This window comes from Peromyscus maniculatus, chromosome 1 (assembly GCF_049852395.1).
Source record: "Peromyscus maniculatus bairdii isolate BWxNUB_F1_BW_parent chromosome 1, HU_Pman_BW_mat_3.1, whole genome shotgun sequence".
Lineage (NCBI taxonomy): Eukaryota > Metazoa > Chordata > Mammalia > Rodentia > Cricetidae > Peromyscus > Peromyscus maniculatus.
Window position 1 is genome coordinate 161154608 of NC_134852.1, and position 18972 is coordinate 161173579.

The window sequence follows — 18972 nt, forward strand, 5'->3', positions numbered from 1 at the left end:
TCTAGAGATGTCATGAACCCAATATACCATTAAATGAAAGGTTTCTGGTGCTTTTTTTTTTTTTCAAAGCCACTTAACTAATGAAGAGAAGAGGCCCAGGGAGAGGTGATTTTTCTCCAAGGTCATACAAGTGCATCATACAACCCCCCCAATAGCCTTGATCCAGGGATCAGGAACCCAGGCATATCCGCTGGGGGGTGGGGGTGCTGCCTGGATACAGCGGCCCCTCACTGGGCAGCTGGGCTATGTATACTCTGGCTCAACCCCAACAGCCTCAGGGAAGTCACCAGGAGCCTTTAAACAACAACCCACTGGGACAGGAACAGACGGACAACCCAGGCCAATTAGGAACCAGAAAAATCTCTCTAAGAGAGTGAACACCCAGAACAGGGCGGGGGAGCATGGGGTTAACTGTGGCAGCCCAGCTTGCTGCAAGCCTCACAGTCAAAACCTTCCTAAAACAACCCCTTGGCGGCCTTGGAGCATAATTTAATCTTCCTTTGATGACTCCAGATCTCAGCCTGCCTCAGGCCACTCGGAGAACATCAATAATTGCTGAGTCCAGGTGGTAAGCGAAGAGGAGGGGCTGGAAAAGGGGTCATCCGCTGCCCCTGCCCTGTGGTAGAGGGAGGAAGAACTGGCAGGTACTTCAGCAGAGGGATCCCGGCCCTCGCTTGGGGGCTGGATGCCACCTTTAAGAAGGGGGCCCAAGAGGAGAATGGGAGACCTCTAGCAGACAAAACAGTGGACCCCAAGTGGGCCCCTCTCTGGCCCCCTAGAGCAGGTGGGATAGGACATCTCCCAGGGGTCCCAGGAAATAGAAACAGCCAGCCAAAAACAAGCTAGTCGTGATTTAAAAGACACACCAGGTTAAGCCACTTTGCTAAGGAAGAAGGAATACGGTGCCCTGCGGAGTTCACAGAACACTGATTCAAACCAGAAGAGGCAGTGCACACTTGTAATCCCGGCACTCAACGGGAGCCTAAGCGGGGAGAAGAACTGCCGTGAGCTGAAGGCCAGCTTGAACTATGTAGTGAGATCCCGTCTCAAAAACTGGAAGAGGGGAGGGAGGTGGAAAGAGGAGAGGGAGAAAGAAAGAAAGGAAAGGAGAGAAGGGGGAAGGGAGAGAGAGAGAGAGAGAGAGAGAGAGAGAGAGAGAGAGAGCTTAAGGACAGAAATGAGCTTGAAGCCGCACCTCTGACCTACTTCCTAGCTGAGGACCCTAAGCAAGTTACTTAACTTCTCAGTTTCCTGACGATGCCAGGCTAACGGTAGGACTGACCATGAGTGCCAACCAAGCTTCAAGTTGGCTGCTAGACTGTGTCTTAGATATAAGTCTGTGGGAGAAAAGACTAGAACATGACACAGAACTCACTGCCCAGTTGGCTCTTGGGTGAGATTGAATGTACTTATTTGATTTGTGTTGGCTTGTTAGATCTTCTGTTTTATACAAGAAATGCACATTATTAGATAATTAAACCATACCCAGAGAAATAAACAAAGCCATAGGGGCTGCAGTTGGTCTCCGGAAAGAAGCAGCTGGAAGAAGGTGAGTGAGTCCATGGGTAGATGGAAGAATGGTCTCTTGTGTCTGAGACTCAGACAAGAATGGCCCTGGTTTTTCCAGGAGGCCAAGGCATGGCATCTCTGAGACCATAAGGACCAGTGCTTGGGACTTTCTGTCTGGGTGCGCTCTAACACTCTCCACGCAGCCACTCAGGAGACACCGGGCAGGAAAAGACAGTGCGTTGCAGGAATACTGCCTCTCTCACTGGTTGTTCTCAGCTCCAAATCCTCTGACTATCAACTCAGAGGGGCCCTGGACCCTCAGACCAAAATCCCTTCCCAGACTCTCTCTCGGGAAGGGCGGCCTGGGCCACTCAGCCTTTTGCCCAGCCAGCAGTCCTCCAGGCTCAGCCACACTCCATTCCCCAGCTCCGTCTCCACCCCCACCAGCCTTGGCTGAGGCAGTCCTTGGGCTTGGTGGGTGCACAGCATTCTCGCTGCCGCCCGCCGGATGTTAATCCTCCAAACAAAGTCAAACATTAGCCCAGGAGACAGCTTATGCCTTATATAAGGCCCCCTGGGGGAGACGCAAACAGCCTGTTAGAGCTGAGCTGTCCTACCACAGCGGCCGGCTGCCGGACCCTAGGACAGAGCGCGGGCCACCACCACATCCACCTCCAGCCCCACTGGATCCAGCCCCAGCCACCAGGTGAGACGGGATTGAAGGCCCCCAAGTCTAGCACCCAAGAACACCCCCAAGCCAGGCCCTCTTCCTCACTGTGATTAGTCAAACCCCTAGTGCCTTTGGTAACCTGTTTGGACTCTTCTGATACTCCCGCATGGGGGACTCACCCCAGGGAACAGCAAGGAGGCTTTGAACTTGGGGAGGTCCTTTCCACCCCACACAGAGCAATACACGAATGTGTATTATTCTCCCCCTCACCCACCTCCAGCCTGTGCAACCAACATCCAAGTCTGGTCTCTTGGTCCCTACTCTGTGGCCTGTGCAGCTCCATGCATGCACACCTATAACATATAAGCATAGGGCCATATGCCTGCATTCACACAGCCTTCATGCTGCATTTTAAATGTATGCATACTGTAGATATCTGCTCCCACACATCTGTGTGTGTGAGTGTGTGTGTGTGTGTGTGTGTGCACTTTTGGTATTTCACGTCCCTTCATGCAGCTGGGTACATTCTCATGCACCAGAGCCCCCACATCTTTACACATACACACACAGAGACACAGCTCCATACACATGCTCATACATGAAACTAGATACATCTTCGTGCATGTGGTTCTATGTTGCTCCACAGGCCTATAACACACACACACACACACACACACACACACACACACACACACACCCCTCTTGGCCTGATGCCTTGCCTACAGCTTTGGTTCGTCTTGCCTGGTGCCATGACCTTCTCCGAGATTCTGGACCGTGTTGGAAGCATGGGTCCCTTCCAGTACCTGCATGTGACCTTGCTGGCCCTCCCAGTCCTTGGAATAGCCAACCACAACTTGCTACAGATCTTCACAGCCACCACCCCTGCCCACCACTGTCGCCCGCCACCCAACGCCTCAATAGGGCCCTGGGTGCTCCCCTTGGATCCAAATGGGAAGCCTGAGAAGTGTCTCCGATTCATGCATCTGCCCAATGCCAGTCTTCCCAATGATACCCAGGCAGCCACTGAGCCGTGCTTGGATGGCTGGATCTACAACGGCACCAGAGACACCATTGTGACAGAGGTATGTCTGGCACCCTGGCTCCCCCACCTTATCTTAGGTAGTCCCATACACCCTACAGCACTTGTGGATAGGAAGAGAGCTAGGGGGCCTAGACTTCCTGGGACTGGAGGACAGAGGGCTGGGCCAAAAGGAAGGATCCCAGTACTAATGAAGAGGAGCTGAGTGGTTTGGTTCCATCATGCTCAGAGCCCAAGCATTCCTTCAGCAATCCATGGGGGCATTGTTCTTTAGCTGGCATGGTACTAAGTTCCAGGGATTCAGAAAACGTACAGTCCCTGCTCCTGGTGGGGTGTTATAACCTTGTTGGATAGCATCAGTGGGCAAAAACACCACATGAAGTAGTGTAAAATGGCTTGTTACCTCATGCTATGCCGTGACCTTGGACTGTGACCTACCACCACTGGACTGGTTATAGGGACAGGAAAGGGTGGGCATTGCAGGAAGCCCTTCTAAAGACGCAGCCCTGGAGCTGAGACTGGAACACCAGGCAAGGGTTAACCAGACTGGGAGGGAGAAGAGGAACATTCCATCCTGTGTAAAGCATTGCGTCAGGGGAGGGGGGGTGTAGAAAAGGGATTTCGAGGAGCAGAGGTTGAAAGACTCCTGAGAAGATCCAGGGAGTGTCAGTCGCCCACACAGGTACTATGGCTTCACTTCCCAGTCATCCTTCTTGGAGGAGCTGATTCTCTCACTAGAGTTAAATCAAACTAGAACCAAAACTAGAGTTTAATCAAATCCTTCAATGAACTGACAGGCCAGGCAGGAGACTGACAGGAGGAAGAGAGGAAACAGGAATGGTGTTTACTGAATGTCAACTGACTGCCAGGCATAGTTGGGTGCTTTGCAGATACTGTCTATTGCTGTTGAGGGTGAGGCCCTCAGTCCTGGGGAAGGAGGTGATTGTTCTGTGCAGTGTGCACGATCAGTTTCAAGGCTGGATTTTAAAGCAAAATGGCCCTGAGTACAAAGTACAATGGATGAGTTAGCTGTAAATTCCAGGGAGGCTTAATAAAGGGACACCCTGTGAGCCCCACAAGTGCAGGATCCAAACATTGCTTCACTAGAAGACCTTTGCCTTGCAAATACACTCCCAGGTAGCCACTCTGTGAGTCTGGGCTTTCTGAAATCCTAAGGAAGGCAATGTCTTTAGCTCAATTTCACAGATGAGAAATGGAGGCTCAGCCCTGACTTTCTTCTGTAGGCAGAGGTAGGATTTGAATCCAAGACTATCTACACCATCAATGCCAAATGCAAAGTCACAGATGCACAGACTGAAGAATAGACAAGAACAGTGAGGCATGGAGGCTGTTGGACATGGGACAGGAGAGGACAGCAGGATGGCCTGGTGTGGTCACTAAGCCAAACCTGTGGCCTCTGTAACAAGGAAGTAGGAGCCATAGGATGTGGTAGTCTTTAAGAAGGAGTGTGGCAGGCTCGGGTCGCCATCTGAGGAGCCTCACTCTGCAGGACAGAGAGTGGCTTGCAGGGACAGCTTTTGTCTACCAGCAGGGAAAGCTAGTCGTGAGCTGCATAGGACTCTGGGATGGAGGTGACACATAGATGGAATGGGGGGGTTAGAAACTAGAAGAGGATAGGGAATTGGAATCTAAGGGCCTGGTGGCTGAACAGATGTGGGAGAGAAGAGCAGATAGGAAATCAAAGACATGCCCATAAGTTTCCCAGTGTATGAGTGAAAGAAGGAGAAAATGAAGAAAGAAAGAGCAGGCTTACAAGGAGTAATGAGATGGCCTAATCATGAACATGGTGTGCGAGTTCACAGGAGCCAGATGGATAGAGGTGTGTGCATGGATTCATTTCATCCTCACGGCCCTCGGAGTTTAGCACCTTGATTATCCGGTTTGCAAAGATGAGGACGTTGGAAAACAGGTCCCTAGTCGAGGCACAACATTCACACAGGGCAGAGTGGAGAACTCAAGTCCCTGAGGTAGGGCTCTAGAGACCACGCTCCTTAAGGCTGCACAGAACCTGACCTGTAGTTCATGAGACTGACTGTCCACCCTTCATCCCACTGAGAGAACTGGGTTGTCTGACTCATCTACAGATGGCCCACCCCACCCTGGAGGAGCTCCTCCAGGACACAGACAGTATCTCTCCCACCTTTATCTGTCATCACAGGACTAGGTATGCAGTAGGTGCTTAAACAATGCTAAATACAGGATAAGTTCCTCCTGCAGAGGCACTGCTGACCACTGGGGAACAGCTTCCTCTCGAGGTCATTCCTCAGGTGGGCTTCCAGGAGCCATGCCAAAGGCAGAGGCCACAGGGCCTCATACACAGTCAAGCGTCAGTTCACCTTTGTGCCAGCCAAATTTCCAGTCACCATTACATTCCTTGAGATGATGTGAGTCTGCACAATGTAGGGGATCAGCAGTCCTCAGGGGGCTGCACCCTTGTCCATGTCAGACCTCATTTAGCTCTACATTAAGCTCTAATTCCCTGGGGACACAGCCATGACAAGCCCACAAGAAGGTTCTCCTACCTTGCCCAGCCACTGGAACATTAATGGCCAAACCCAACAACCAGAACAAACACAAGCGCCGTGGTCTTCTGTTCATTCAGCCATGGCAAATACAAGCGCCATCTGCTTGGGGTGGGTAGAATTTCTGCCTCCCATGTGATAGAGGCAATCAGGACTTTTCAGAAGGAGCTTTAACGAGGACATTAAGAGGGAACAAAGACCTTTCTTTTATGCCTGGAAAGCTCGGGAGCCTGGGTGCTGATCCCTAGGTTCCCAGGAGTATAACTCACAGCCACATACACTGACTCAGCCCACAGCCCCCTGGACCTGGGACCAGCCTCAAGTGAGCAAAGTGCGCCTTTCAAAGGCCCCTGGGCTTCCTCCTGGCTTTGTACCCTCCTGTCCTGATTCCAGGGCCACAAGAAGTTCATGGTCTGTACCCCAGGCAGGACTCTTGCAGGGTCGTTGGTCAACCACCTCTGACCTCCTGGTCCTCATCACCAAATCCCCAGACTACCCAGATTCAGGACACTTATCAGTCTGTCTCTTGGGTTCAGTCCCATTCCTGCTCCACATCCCCACTGGCTGCCCTCAACCCTGCTTCAAGCACTCTCTGCTTCAACCTCTTCCTCAGCCTCCTGAGCAGAGTGGCCCTTCTCTTTCCTCCCGACCACCTTCCTGCTGTTCTAGGCCAGGTAGGAAGACAAGGCAGAAGTTTCTGTCATTTCCTTCCAGAACCAGCTCCTTGGGGCTTAGTTATGCTACCAGACTGGGAAAAGAAATGCAGGGCAGGACTAGGTTATGGAGAGCAAGAAGTCTGTGTAGAACTCACAGGAGCTGATGGGAATTACAGACCCAGGCCATACCCAGGGCGGGAGAGAAGCACCACAAAAGGCTTCCTCCAATGAGCACATTACCTTTCCCTCTCTGAGCCTCAACAGTAAAAATATGTATGATAGCCCTGCCCTGTTTATTCATTCATCCATTATGCATTAAACAAACTCTAAGATGTATTATAACCAACTATTCTGTTAGTTTCCAGGGATAAAAAGTCAAGTGAGATGTCTTCTGCCCTCAGCAAGGCTACAGAATACAGGAGAGGAAAAACAAAGACATGAGTGGCTAGGAGGCTTCATAGCATGTACCCTGTTGGCAGTAAAAAGAGGCTTCATAGCATTTGCCCTCCCAGCAGTAAAATCAGAGCTGCAGAGACAAGGGCAACCTTACCTTCACTGGGAGTCACAGTTCCCAGACATTCATCCACCTCACAAGCATGAGCTGACCACCCAGAGGAGCCCCTGACATTCAGAAAAGATTATCAAAGGACAGGCAACACCCCTGACTGAGTAAGGGAATCAAGGAACCATTCGTTTTCATTGACTCAGAGTAAAACCTGATTAAATCCAAGGATTACACAATCCTCTGGAGTCCCAGTCAAAGAAAGCACAGAAACCACTCCAGATGTCATGAATATTCAAGCCTTCTGCTGCAGGTTTTACCAGGACCTTCTTGAGGGCTTTGCACTGGGAGCTTTCCACAGGGAGTTCCATCGAAAGCTTCCAAAATGCTAAAATCTTCCTCTTTCAGAAACTCGGTATACCTTTAAAAACACATCCCATTTGCTCCACACCCGTTCCCTCGTCTATTCTCAATCCCTTTCACATCATCACCTATAAGGCCAATAGATGTTTCACACAAAGCCAAATCACACAGTTTATTCATTTCTAGCAAATTCCCCAAATCGGGTAGCTTAAAACAACAAAGATTTTATTATCTCACAGATCTGGAGACTAGAAGTCCAAACCCCACAGCGTTAGTATGTTCTCTACAAAGGCCCTACAAAGAATCATCGATGTCTCTTCTAGCTTCAGGTGGCTGCTGACAGCCTTGGCACTGCTTGGCTTGTGGGTCCCAGTCTAAGCTCCGCCTCCATCCTGTCCTGTCTGTGCATGTCTCTACCCTTACTACAAGGGTCCACCCTACCCAGGACGGCCTCACTGTAACTCAGCTAATTATACTTAAACAACTTGATTTCCAGTGTAGAAGGCTAGAACTGTGTCTTTTGAGGGGACACAGTCAACTCCTAATGGCTGCAGGTCTCAGACCTGGGTCCTACAGTTTGTGTTGTTCTGCAGGGTGGTCACAGCCACATTTTTCTCATTGCTTCTCATGAGCTTCGTTACTCATGAAATCTCTGAAAGAAATTTACAGTGTAACTGAAGTTTGCTTTTTTTTTTCTTTTTAAAGTTTTAACCACAGAGTACTTCTTTTGAGCTTCCAAACATCACTAAGGAATGACTCCAGTGGATGTCATGTCGTTTTGAAGCTTTCTCTCCTCACTACATAGAGTTGTGTGCTAGATACTGCCCATCCCACCACACACACATCTCACAAAGGAGGCAGTTTTCCTCATAGAATTTGGAATGTAAACCTCTCATGCAGACGTGGAGGGTGATACAAATTCCATTTTCATCTACAACATTTTGTTGCTATAATGAAAGCCTCAGCAATAAGTCATGGCTTGACTATTATTATTAATAAAGAAGTGTTTCTTCTGTAAGAGTTCTGAAAAAAAAATAGCATTCCAGACTGATGGTTAGATCTGCAGGGCCATCCAGGGACCCAGACTGACAGCAACTCAGTACTTGCCTCCCAGGGTTGTTGCTATTGTCACTATTCCCACCCATAAGAAAAGAGAAAGCATGTATGCCCAGGCCAAGGAGTCCCTCTTAAGCCAATAGGTAGAGATGCCACATGTGTCTTCCCATTCAACTTTCTTATCAATAACAACATGGCTCCCCTCAGCTACAGCATCACACAGGGGGTGTGCTTTTTGCTGCAAAGGAAGGAGGTGAAGTAATTTATGTGAGCAGTAGGTCTTTTCTTTAGATTTTCCTAAACGGCTTAAGACGGCTTGTCATAAAATTCCAGAACTCTCTCTAAACACCTCCCACCCCACGACCACCATGCTTCTCTCCCTACGCCCTCACTTCCTCCTATATTCCGTTTCCCTCCTTGCCGCCACACCATACCATGTAGATCCCCTTCCCTGTTAGAAATGTCTACCAGGATTACTGGATATGTTGGCTCACCTGGAGCTAGCTGGAAGATCTGGAGTCCTCATCCACCCCCATCCCGCCTCACTTCCAGAAGAGAAAGGTAGAAAATAACTCCTTGGGCTCTCCCCACACTTTATTTATGAAATACTCTTAGGAGGCATTTCTAGGGAACATTCTTCACTTCATTACACAAGTAATTCAGGATGTCTGGAGCAAAGAATGTGTGCTGGGATTAGCAGGAGATTAGAGCAGACAGGTTGACCAGGCCAAAGCATAGCCAGCCTTATAAACCTCTCAGCAGGGGAGTGAGTGTCCTTACCTAGCCAACAACAGGGAGCCAGGGAATATTTAGCAAAATAGAAACCTAAAAGCCAATTCTGTCATCGGGAAAGGAGTGGGGAAGACTTGTCATGCACTTGTCACAGTAACCTGCTCTGAGCCTGTTTCCTCACCTGTAAAACGGGAACATACAACATGGATGTTGTGAGGCTTAAAGAAATTAAAGTATAGAAAAATTTTAACTTATGACAGTGCCTGGTACAGGGGGCCCTCAGCAAACATCAGCTGTTACTATGCGTTCAGAGGCAAGATGGCGAGCCCTATACTAAGGCAATTGCAATGAAAATAGAGGGCCTGGAGGATAGGCTCAGCGGTTAAGGGCACTTGTTGCTCTTGCAGGGGACCTACTTTCTGTTTCTGGCATCTACATGGCAGTTCACAACCATCCATCCATAACTCCAGTCTGAGAGACTCTGACATCCTCATCTGACCTCTGGAGGCATCAGCCACACACAGTGCACTTACACATGTGCAGGCAAAACACTCAATATACACAAAAGAAATAAATCTAAAGAATAGAAAAATCCAGTTTCAAAAACAAATGCAGCCGGGTGTGGTGGCACACTCTTTTAGTCCAAGCACTAGGTAGGCAGAAGCAGGCCAGTCTCTGTTAGCTGCTCTATAAAATGAGTTCCAGGACAGCCAGAGCTATGTAGAGAAACCCTGTCTCAAATGACTGTGGGGTGGAGTATCTGCAAACACCAGAGCCAGCAGAGTTTTGATCTGAGTGAGGCAAGAAGTCCGGTTCAACATGACTCAGTAACTTGTGTGATGCCAGGTAGTTCATTTTAGGCATATTTAAGTATAGTACAATTTTGGAAAAGTTTTTGTGACAATTAGCTCAATCTTGTATGCACAATAAAGCTTAAGGCATCACTGCATCAAAACTCTTAGTGAGCTCTTCCATAAAGATGGGTTCTAGAGATTGGCTGAGAAACAATGCTCACAATAAGGGTCCAAGACAGTGGTTCTCAACATTCCTAAGGTTGCAACCCTTTAACATAGTTCCTCATATTGTGGTGACCCCCAACCATAAAATTATTTCATTGTTACTTCATAATGGTAATTTTGCACTGTTATAAATCATAATGTAAAGACCTGATATGCAGGATATCTGATATGCAGTTCCACAGGGTGAGAACCACTGGTCTAGGGAGAATGCTTATTTTTAAGCATAAGAGTCTAGGGGAAGCCAGGTGTGGTGGCACATGCCTTTATTCCCAGCATCTGGGAGGCAGAGGCAGGTGGATCTCTGAGTTCAAGCCCAGCCTGGTCTACAAATCAAGTTCCAGGACAGCCAGGGCTACACAGAGAAACCCTGTCTCAAAAAAGGAAAGAAAGAAAGGAAGGAAGGAAGGAAGGAAGGAAAGAAAGGAAGGAAGGAAGGAAGGAAGGAAGGAAGGAAGGAAGGAAGGAAGGAAGGAAGGAAGGAAGGAAATGTCTGGGGGAGTCAGGTGTGACCTGGCCCTACAGGTAGCACAGGTCACCAGGCTATTAATTACATACATTCCCAGCCTTCTAAATGGAAAACAAATTATACCTGTCTCCCTTTGAAGAGACAACCGTGCGTGTCTAACATTCCTGGTTTCCCTAGTGCATATCTGTGAGCATGAAGATATCATATTCTCTGCGGGGCAGGAGAGAGAGGAAGAAGTCAAAAAGTGGACACCAGCATGCTCTCTTATATGTGGGTTTCTTAGGAGTATAGAATCATATTTGTCAGAGGCCAAGGATTGAGGAGATTGGTGTGGAGTGGGCACAGGAAAGCTACTCATCAATGGATACACAGCTGTAGGTGAATGGAAAGAATAAGCTTGAGTTCTGTTTGCACAGCAGGGTGGTTATAGTCCTCATAATGGATTGAATATCAAAACAGTTGAAAGGAGAAACTTTAAATGTATCACCACAAAAAAACATAAAGCAGGAAAAGTTAAGGACAGGTTTCCATAGCACGATTTATTCTTTGCATGTATATTGAAAACATGGCAGTGTTATCCACACGTGTGATATAATTAGGATTCATTGATTCAAAGCCATGTAAATTTCAAAAATAAATATTTTTAAAAGCCAGGTCTGCCATTCGGTGTGCAAGGAACCTCACAAAGAGTGGAATGACAAGTCCTGTTAAGTCTGGAATGTTCGTGGGCTGTCATCCAGGTGGTGTTTTCAAGTATGACACTGACTCCAGTGGTCTGAAGGCCGGAGGAGAGGCTGGGCTGCAGAAATCGGCTTGGGGAAAGAGCCTTAGCTGAAGAGCAGGATCCAGAGGGAGCCCTGGAGAAGCTAGCAGGATGGGGCAGGGAGAAAGAAGTGGAGAAGGTGGGGGTAAGGAGCAAGAGGAGAGCCCGATGGAGGGGAGCCCAGGGGTAAGTCAGGCCGGAACACAGAAGGTCTGTAGTGTGGTGACAAAGAGGCCGTGGGCGGCTTGGTAAGCACAGCTCCCGTGTGTTGGTCAGGGCAGAACTGAGAAATGGGCAAAGAGGTTGGGTGGCATCAAGGATTCTTGTTGGAGAGAATTGGAAAGTTTATAGGGAAGACTGATGGAGAAGAGTTGGGAGAGAGAGAGAAAGAGGAGAGAGGGAGAGACCAAAAGAGTAGACCTTAAGAGGAGGAGAGGTGAGGTCAAGGATGCAGGTGGGAGGAACCAGCCTTGGAAATGTGGGGGAAATGAGGAGGCAGATTGGGAGCTGCAGAGCACAGATGGACTTTCAGTGGAAGAGGCTGAGGACGGAGCTCAATGGGGCAGCTGAGCAGACTCTGTAAACCACACAACAGGTCACACACACTTGAGAGATGCTACCATCAAATGATCATGGGTCAAAGGCCTAAGGAACCCCCACGGGCAGAAAGAATTGGTGCTTGGGAGCCAAAAACCAGGCTCAGGGAAGCCAAGGCATCTGAGTGCATGCGTGCGTGCCCACACGCACACGTGCACACGCACGTGAAGGTGCAGGCTTAGCATGGCTTGAGGGTACTGGACTGTGTTGAACTGGCATGGCCCTACCTTGCTCTTGTGCAGTGGGACTTGGTGTGCAGCTCCAACAAACTGAAGGAGATGGCCCAGTCGATCTTCATGGCAGGCATACTGATTGGAGGGCCTGTGTTTGGAGAACTGTCAGACAGGTGAGGCTGGGGAGCACATTCCCTGTACATCCCCTCCTAACTCTGTTACGCCCATGTACCCCGAAGAAGCAAAAGCTGGGAGAGGTGAGAAGAATGATCCTCCCTGGGCAGACACCAATCCCTTGTCCCAAAGTCCTCTCAACCCAGGCTTTCAGACACAGTATTGTGGTTACATAGTGTAAAGCCAGGGCAGATGGATTACTTGGAGATACGTGGTCTTTTGACCTCTGCTCGGTCAGCTAAGCAGAGGCAGAGGAAATAACTCATTAACTCAACGCTCCTACTGCAAACTTGTTGAAAAACAGCAATTACCAGCAAGGCTCTGTCTGGTGAGAGAGTCCTATGCTCCAGCTGGTCTTTGGGTGAGGACTGGGGGGTGGCCTTCAGCCCTTTGCCCCAAAGCCTGCACAGCCACTCAAGCTGGCGATCAGACGCAGTGGCTAACCTGGCCCTTCCTCTCTTCTGAGCTGCAGGTTTGGCCGAAAGCCTATCCTGACCTGGAGCTACCTCATGCTGGCAGCCAGTGGTTCAGGCGCTGCCTTCAGCCCCAGCCTCCCCGTCTACATGATCTTCCGATTCCTGTGTGGCTGCAGCATCTCAGGCATTTCTCTGAGCACCGTTATCTTGAGTGAGCCACAGTGGGGGCCTGAGCAGCAAGGCTTTGGGGAGCACCAGCCAAAAAGAGAGTGGGTTTGATTCGACCAGAGGCCTGCCTTTGATTTCTTAAGACCCTTCTGAATTTCACAACAATCACAAACGTAATGACAGCAGCTATGAAGCTATAGGACTTGCCTTGGGTCTGAGTCCTCTGCTAGGCCTATGATCCTATTCAGTACATATGCAGAAGTGAATGAACGATACTATATCTGCTGTACAGATGATGAAGTTGAGGTGCAAAGCAAGGGAAGTTACTTGCCAGTGGGGAGGCATATTAAGACTGAACTGGGGCAGAGAGAGGCCCAGACTTGAGTCCTATGTCCTTGAGTTTCAGGCGCAATATCTGCAAAATGATGATAATTGAATCCTTTAGATCAGATGAAGTCAGGTAGCTCCTGGGAGGCAGAAGCTGATACCACTTCACAGGGAGGTGCCTAAGGCCTGACAAGACCCTAATCTAGTCCTTGGGCTCCTTTCACAGATGTGGAATGGGTACCCACCTCGATGCGGGCCATCTCATCAACATTAATTGGGTACTGCTACACCATTGGCCAATTCGTTCTGTCGGGCCTGGCCTATGTCATTCCTCAGTGGCGCTGGCTACAGTTAACTGTGTCTGTTCCCTTCTTCATCTTCTCCCTGTTATCCTGGTATGTGGCCCTCTTCTGTTCTCCTCTCTACCCAATTCCACAAGGGACAAATAAGGGATCCATGCCTAATCCAGCTATCCAACTCCACTTGTCCCCTGTTCCCTTGCACCAGAGTCAAGGAAGGCATGCTGGAAGAGAGACCAGGTGTTGGGGGCACTGGAAGCTACCTGCAGCTGAAGAAGAGGCATGAGTTGAGATAGGCAGGAGGGGGGCTGGTCCATCATGAGCACAGAAATCCAGGGTAGCCTCAACTTTACATGGAAGAGGATGGAAAAGCACAGAAAGTGTCTGTGGGGCTGGCAGGCCTACCCAAATTTCTGTCTGGGGGGGGGGGAAGCCCAGAAATATAGACCCACATGGTGAGGCCGAGAACAGAAGGGAGGGGGATATGCAGGCTAGAGGATGCTAGGGAAGAAATCTGAAAGACATTTTGAAGGAAGTAGCTACAGAATTGGGAGAGTTCCAGATGTAAAGTACAAAAGAATATCCACAGTGGAGCCTCAGCCTGGAAATCTATGAGAACTGAGGTGGTCTGCTGGGAGATGCAGAGAGGCCAGAGATCTCAGATCAGCCTGTTGAATGCCAGTTCACACGGGAAGACAGAAAACCAGCCTGCATAACTCGCTGCCGAAGCCCAAGTACTGGAAGTCACAAGCTTTCCGAGGGAGACTGTGAAACCGTGGAGTAACTATTTATAAATTATGCGTAATACCCCATCCTGGACATTAATGAGTGTTGTCTCTGGTCCTTGTCACATCTCCTTTTGATGGGAGCATTACTGTCCCTATCCAAAGATGAGAAAACTGAGGCTCGGGGAAAGTTACACGGAGAAGTACAGACTCGAGATGGAACTGCAACTTGGAAATGGACATAGAAGTGTCAGAGATGGACAGCAATCTGAAAGGGAGGGGGTGGGACTAGAGAGTGGGGGCAGAAACATGCACAACCTGGGGTGGGAGCAGTCCGAGTCGGGAGACCAAGGGGGCAGATGGTCAGCAGAGTGCAGGTGACGCTCAGTGCCCTTTACCCCGTGGCTTGGGGCAGGCCTCACCCGTTCTGAGCCTCAAGGCTTTTCTAGGTAAGATGGGGATGGTGCTGCTGATTATCCTAAGTTTTGTGGGGCTCACCTACAGGAAGGCTTGCTGAGTGGGAGCCATTGCTATCATTATTCTCAGGAGACAAGGCTGGAGCCCTGGGCCCGGCCATGACGCATGAGAGGAACTCCTTCACAGTCTTGGTGAGAGCAGGCTCACAGGACTGTCAAGGTAGAAACGAAGCTATAAGTCCATGAGCAACAGACTCAAAAAGTTGGGATCAGGGGTCTGAAGCCAGGTATCAGCCTCCACCCTCCAAAGGCCCTGAAGGAATCCAGACCAAGGATGGTTAGGGAAGTAGAGGTAAATGACCCTCCAGCTGTCCAGCCTCAGGTATGCCATCCCCTCCCCAGGCTCCACCTACCTTAGTCTAGTCCTTGGGGCTCTTAGCTAAGGAAGACATCCAACAACAGCCACCAACCTAGGTTGGGAGCATTGGAAGGCAGTTTTAGAAGTGCGGGGACAGAATGCTGGAATTTGTGCTAACTAGAGGCAGCCCAGGTACAAAGATGCCCATGTGAAATTCCATAGAAAGTGCACGAGGCACCTGAGGATTCTGGGCCTCCTATCCCATGGCCCTGGATGCAGACATCTCAAAAGGGACTCTGAATCTGGAACCATTATGTTTTGACTCTGGCCCCCAGGTGGGTACCAGAGTCCATTCGCTGGCTGGTTCTGTCTGGAAAGTTCTCAAAGGCCCTGAAGACACTCAAGCGGGTGGCTACCTTCAATGGCAAGAAGGAGGAGGGGGAAAAGCTCACCACTGAGGTAGGTGAGGAGGGACTGCAGTTGGGGCAGGACCATGTGTCTGCCTCTCTTGCCTCTGTTTCCTTGGCTTACAGCTGTCTTCCATCTGCTCCCACATTGAATCCTCTGGAAGAACTTAGACTTGAAACCTCCTTCCCTCCCACCAGCAGACCCACTAACAGCACCCCTCCTTCTCCTATGTTCTAAGGAGCTGAAGTTCAACCTGCAGAAGGACATCACCTCAGCCAAGGTCAAATACGGCTTATCTGACTTGCTCCGGGTATCCATCCTGCGCCGTGTGACCTTCTGTCTCTCCCTGGCCTGGTAACCTGCCCACCTCACCCTACCCACACCCTGCACAGGGGTGATGAACAAGGAGGTGTCCATCAGGGCAAAGCCTAGGGTACCATTCAAGAGAAATCAAAGGAATACCTCCTAGGGCCACCAAGCCCAGCTTCCATCCCAGAAGTCCCATATTCAGCTGAGAGTGTCTGCTTCCCTCTGAGGTCGCACTGCCCCACACAGGGCAGGTGCTCCAGACCCTTCAGTGCACCTCCTGATGACAGAACTTTCTCCACAGTCTGCCTCTCTGCCCCTGAAGCCTAGCCTTGCCCTCTGGAGCCACACAGAGCAGAGCTGACCCTGCAGGCTGCAGACTTTCAGGAAGCAATTATGTATCTCCCAAATTTCCTCTTCTGACTGATCCTACATCGTCCCCCAAGTCCTTTTGTGACCTAGTTGTGAGACCATTTTCCATCCCAGTCTTCCCCAGGATCAAATTTGTCCCACACTTTGCCGTAATTCTGAGAGAGGAGGAAGAATTATGTTCACACGGTTCACAGCTTGACTTTCACCTCTGCCTCTCTGGATGTTCCACTTCTACTGAACAAAAACAGATCATTTCCTGCCTCCTCTAGTCTCTGAGAGTCCCTCCAGTCATGTTATTCTATGGAGCCAATCTTGGGCACCTTCGCCATGAACACCCTAGACCATGACCATGCAAGACATGACCAATGAATCCCAGCACTTTTCCTTGACTTCAGACACAACCTCATAAAACTCAACTGTACTCAAGCAGACTGTATCAATCAGCTATAGATAACACAATAAGCAAAACTATTTATCATCCTGGTAACCCATGGACAGCTATGGGAAGAGATCTTAGCTTGGCTACAGATGCTGACCAATGCCTCTCTGTCTCTCAGGTTTTCTACTGGTTTTGCCTACTACAGTTTGGCTATGGGGGTAGAAGAATTTGGAGTCAACATCTACATACTCCAGGTCATCTTTGGTGGGGTCGATATCCCAGCCAAATTCATCACCATCCTCTCCATAAGTTATCTAGGCCGGCGCATCACCCAAGGCTTCCTCCTGCTCCTGGCAGGAGGGGCCATCTTGGCCCTCATCTTTGTGTCTTCAGGTGAGAGGTTGAGGCTACCCTAGGACCTTTTGGAAGAATCTGATACAGGCTGGAAAGTGAATTCCAGCTTTGTTAGCCCTCCTCCAATTCACTGTGCTGGCCTTAAACAGATCCCCACTTTTTGTGGGGCTCAGGTTACTCTTCTAGAAAACAATCCAATTGGCCAACATGAAAAAGCATTAGGAGTAGCAGATGGGTTATTACTCACCTTTTCATATGAACTTCCGGGCAACCAAGCACAAAGGGAGACAAAGTCTGCTAAGGAGTGAAAACATTCGGGTGCTCATGAACACCGAGGCCCATCCTCCAACCCCTTCCCATGCAGAAATGCCGCTCGTGAGAACAACACTGGCTGTATTTGGGAAAGGATGCCTGTCTGGCTCCTTCAGCTGCCTCTTCCTCTACACGAGTGAACTCTACCCCACAGTCCTCAGGTAGGCGATGCACCGGGGTCAGGGGCTAACAGATGGAACTGTAGCATCCTCCTCCCGTCCTCTACCCAGGGGTCCCAGGACTGTCCTTTAAAAGCCCTCTGTTCAGGCTGCCAATCCCTTCTCTGAACCCTCCCAGGCAAACAGGTATGGGTGTTAGTAACGTGTGGGCTCGAGTGGGAAGTATGATAGCTCCACTGGTGAAAATCACGGGTGAAGTGCAGCCCTTCATCCCTAATGTCATCTTTGGGACCATGGCCCTGTTGGGAGGCAGCGCTGCCTTCTTCCTGCTTGAGACCCTCAACCGGCCCTTGCCCGAGACTATCGAGGACATTCAAGACTGGTGAGTTCTCTGCCTCTGGCCCCCAGGACCCCCTTTGAGCAAACAGGCCAGAGCTCCAGGCTTCTCCTAAGCTCTATGTCTCTAGGCACCAGCAAGTCAAGAAAGCAAAGCAGGAGCCAGAGCCAGAAACGGCATCCCAGACAATCCCTCTGAAGACTGGTGGGTCGGACCCAAGCTGAGAACAGAATCTTCTTTCCTGCCCTCCAGAGACTGATCCCAAGCAGGACCCTTCCAGGGCTCCTCAAGCACCTTGGGGCTTGGGGGAGACCCTGGGTGGGCCCATACTCTTAGAACAAAGACTTCTGAGAGTTCAGTCAAGGTATCTCCACCATCACCTCCTCCACCGTAGCCCACAACCCAGACCTCACCTGTTCAAAGCTCTGGCCACAAGGCTTCCCATACTCACCCCTGCACTCATCCTCCCTGCAACCCAGGGCCTGCCCTTCCATCTGCCCCTTCTGTATTGGCCACTTTCCTCCATTGTCCCATCTCCATTTCCCTTGAGATCCTCTAGCAGGTAGTTCTTTCCTCCCCCAAATTCTTTCCTTGGTGGGAAATTTCAATAAACCACAATGAAGAACTCAGGCCATGCTGCTTGGGAAAGGAGATGGGAAAGAGGGCTGGCCACCATGTGGACATGTGAGCACACACATGTCCATCTGTACTACGCAAACATACAGCTATGGGCACTCAGCTGCGTGCAAGCTGGGCTACTGTGGAACACGTACAGGTATTCTAGTCTGTGCAGCTGTAACAGACAACCACAGGCTGGATTGTCTAAACAATAGAAATGTATTGCTTGTAGCTCTGGAGGCTGGGAAGTCCAACCAAGGTCAAGGTATTGGCATTCAGTGTCTGGTGAGAACCTTCTTATAGTGTCCCCACAAAGCTGGTTCCCTCCGGTTATTTCTATCCGTGTTAGTCAGCTTTCTATCACCATGACAAAATACCTTAAAAGGTGTTATGTGGGCTCTCAGTTCGAGGTTTTGAGCCACACTCACTGGGCACTGTTGCTTCAGAGCTAAGGGAAACATCAAGATGAGGAGCACTTCACCCTTCTCCAAGGGTCTGTATTCCCAAGACCTGCTAATCAAATAGTTCCAGTACCCTACATGAGACCCTGCCTTTGTTAGGCTTTTTACTGCTGTGGTAAAACACCATGACCAAAAGCAACTCAGGGAGGAAAAGGTTTATTTCATCTTATAATTTTCAAGTCACACTTCATCACTGTGGGAAATCAGGACAAGAACTCAAGGCAGGAACTGAAGCAGAGGCTATGGAGGAACACTGCTTACTGGCTTATTCTTCCTGTCTTTCTCAGCCTGCTTTCTTATAGAACCTAGGACCACCAGCTCAGAGGTGGCCCCAC

General features: G+C 49.8%; 1 protein-coding gene across 3 annotated transcripts; it reads left to right on the top strand.

The window, feature by feature from the left end:
- Positions 1 to 393: 393 nt before the first annotated feature.
- Slc22a8 (solute carrier family 22 member 8) lies at positions 394 to 18183 on the top strand. 3 transcript variants are annotated; one of them, XM_006995162.4, is made up of 12 exons: positions 394 to 568; positions 2132 to 2215; positions 2905 to 3261; positions 12158 to 12261; positions 12735 to 12889; positions 13400 to 13568; positions 15307 to 15430; positions 15618 to 15733; positions 16615 to 16829; positions 17155 to 17263; positions 17400 to 17603; positions 17689 to 18183. In XM_006995162.4, exons 3-12 carry the CDS (start codon positions 2929 to 2931, stop codon positions 17780 to 17782), a joined length of 1623 nt encoding a protein of 540 aa, XP_006995224.1. In that variant the 5' UTR covers positions 394 to 568; positions 2132 to 2215; positions 2905 to 2928; the 3' UTR covers positions 17783 to 18183. The 3 variants fall into 3 exon arrangements, with proteins under 3 accessions (XP_006995224.1, XP_076415040.1, XP_076415027.1); XM_076558925.1 differs by having other exon boundaries at positions 476 to 568; positions 3177 to 3261; XM_076558912.1 differs by lacking the exon at positions 394 to 568 and having other exon boundaries at positions 2077 to 2215.
- The last annotated feature ends 789 nt before the right edge of the window (positions 18184 to 18972 follow it).

Bases quoted from the DNA above. Each gene is read 5' to 3' on its own strand.
- Slc22a8 (XM_006995162.4), top strand. From the start codon at position 2,929: ATGACCTTCTCCGAGATTCTGGACCGTGTTGGAAGCATGGGTCCCTTC. The intron at 3,262-12,157 runs GTATGTCTGGCA...GCTCTTGTGCAG, and splicing joins GAGACACCATTGTGACAGAG to TGGGACTTGGTGTGCAGCTC. The intron at 15,734-16,614 runs GTAACCTGCCCA...TCTGTCTCTCAG, and splicing joins TTCTGTCTCTCCCTGGCCTG to GTTTTCTACTGGTTTTGCCT.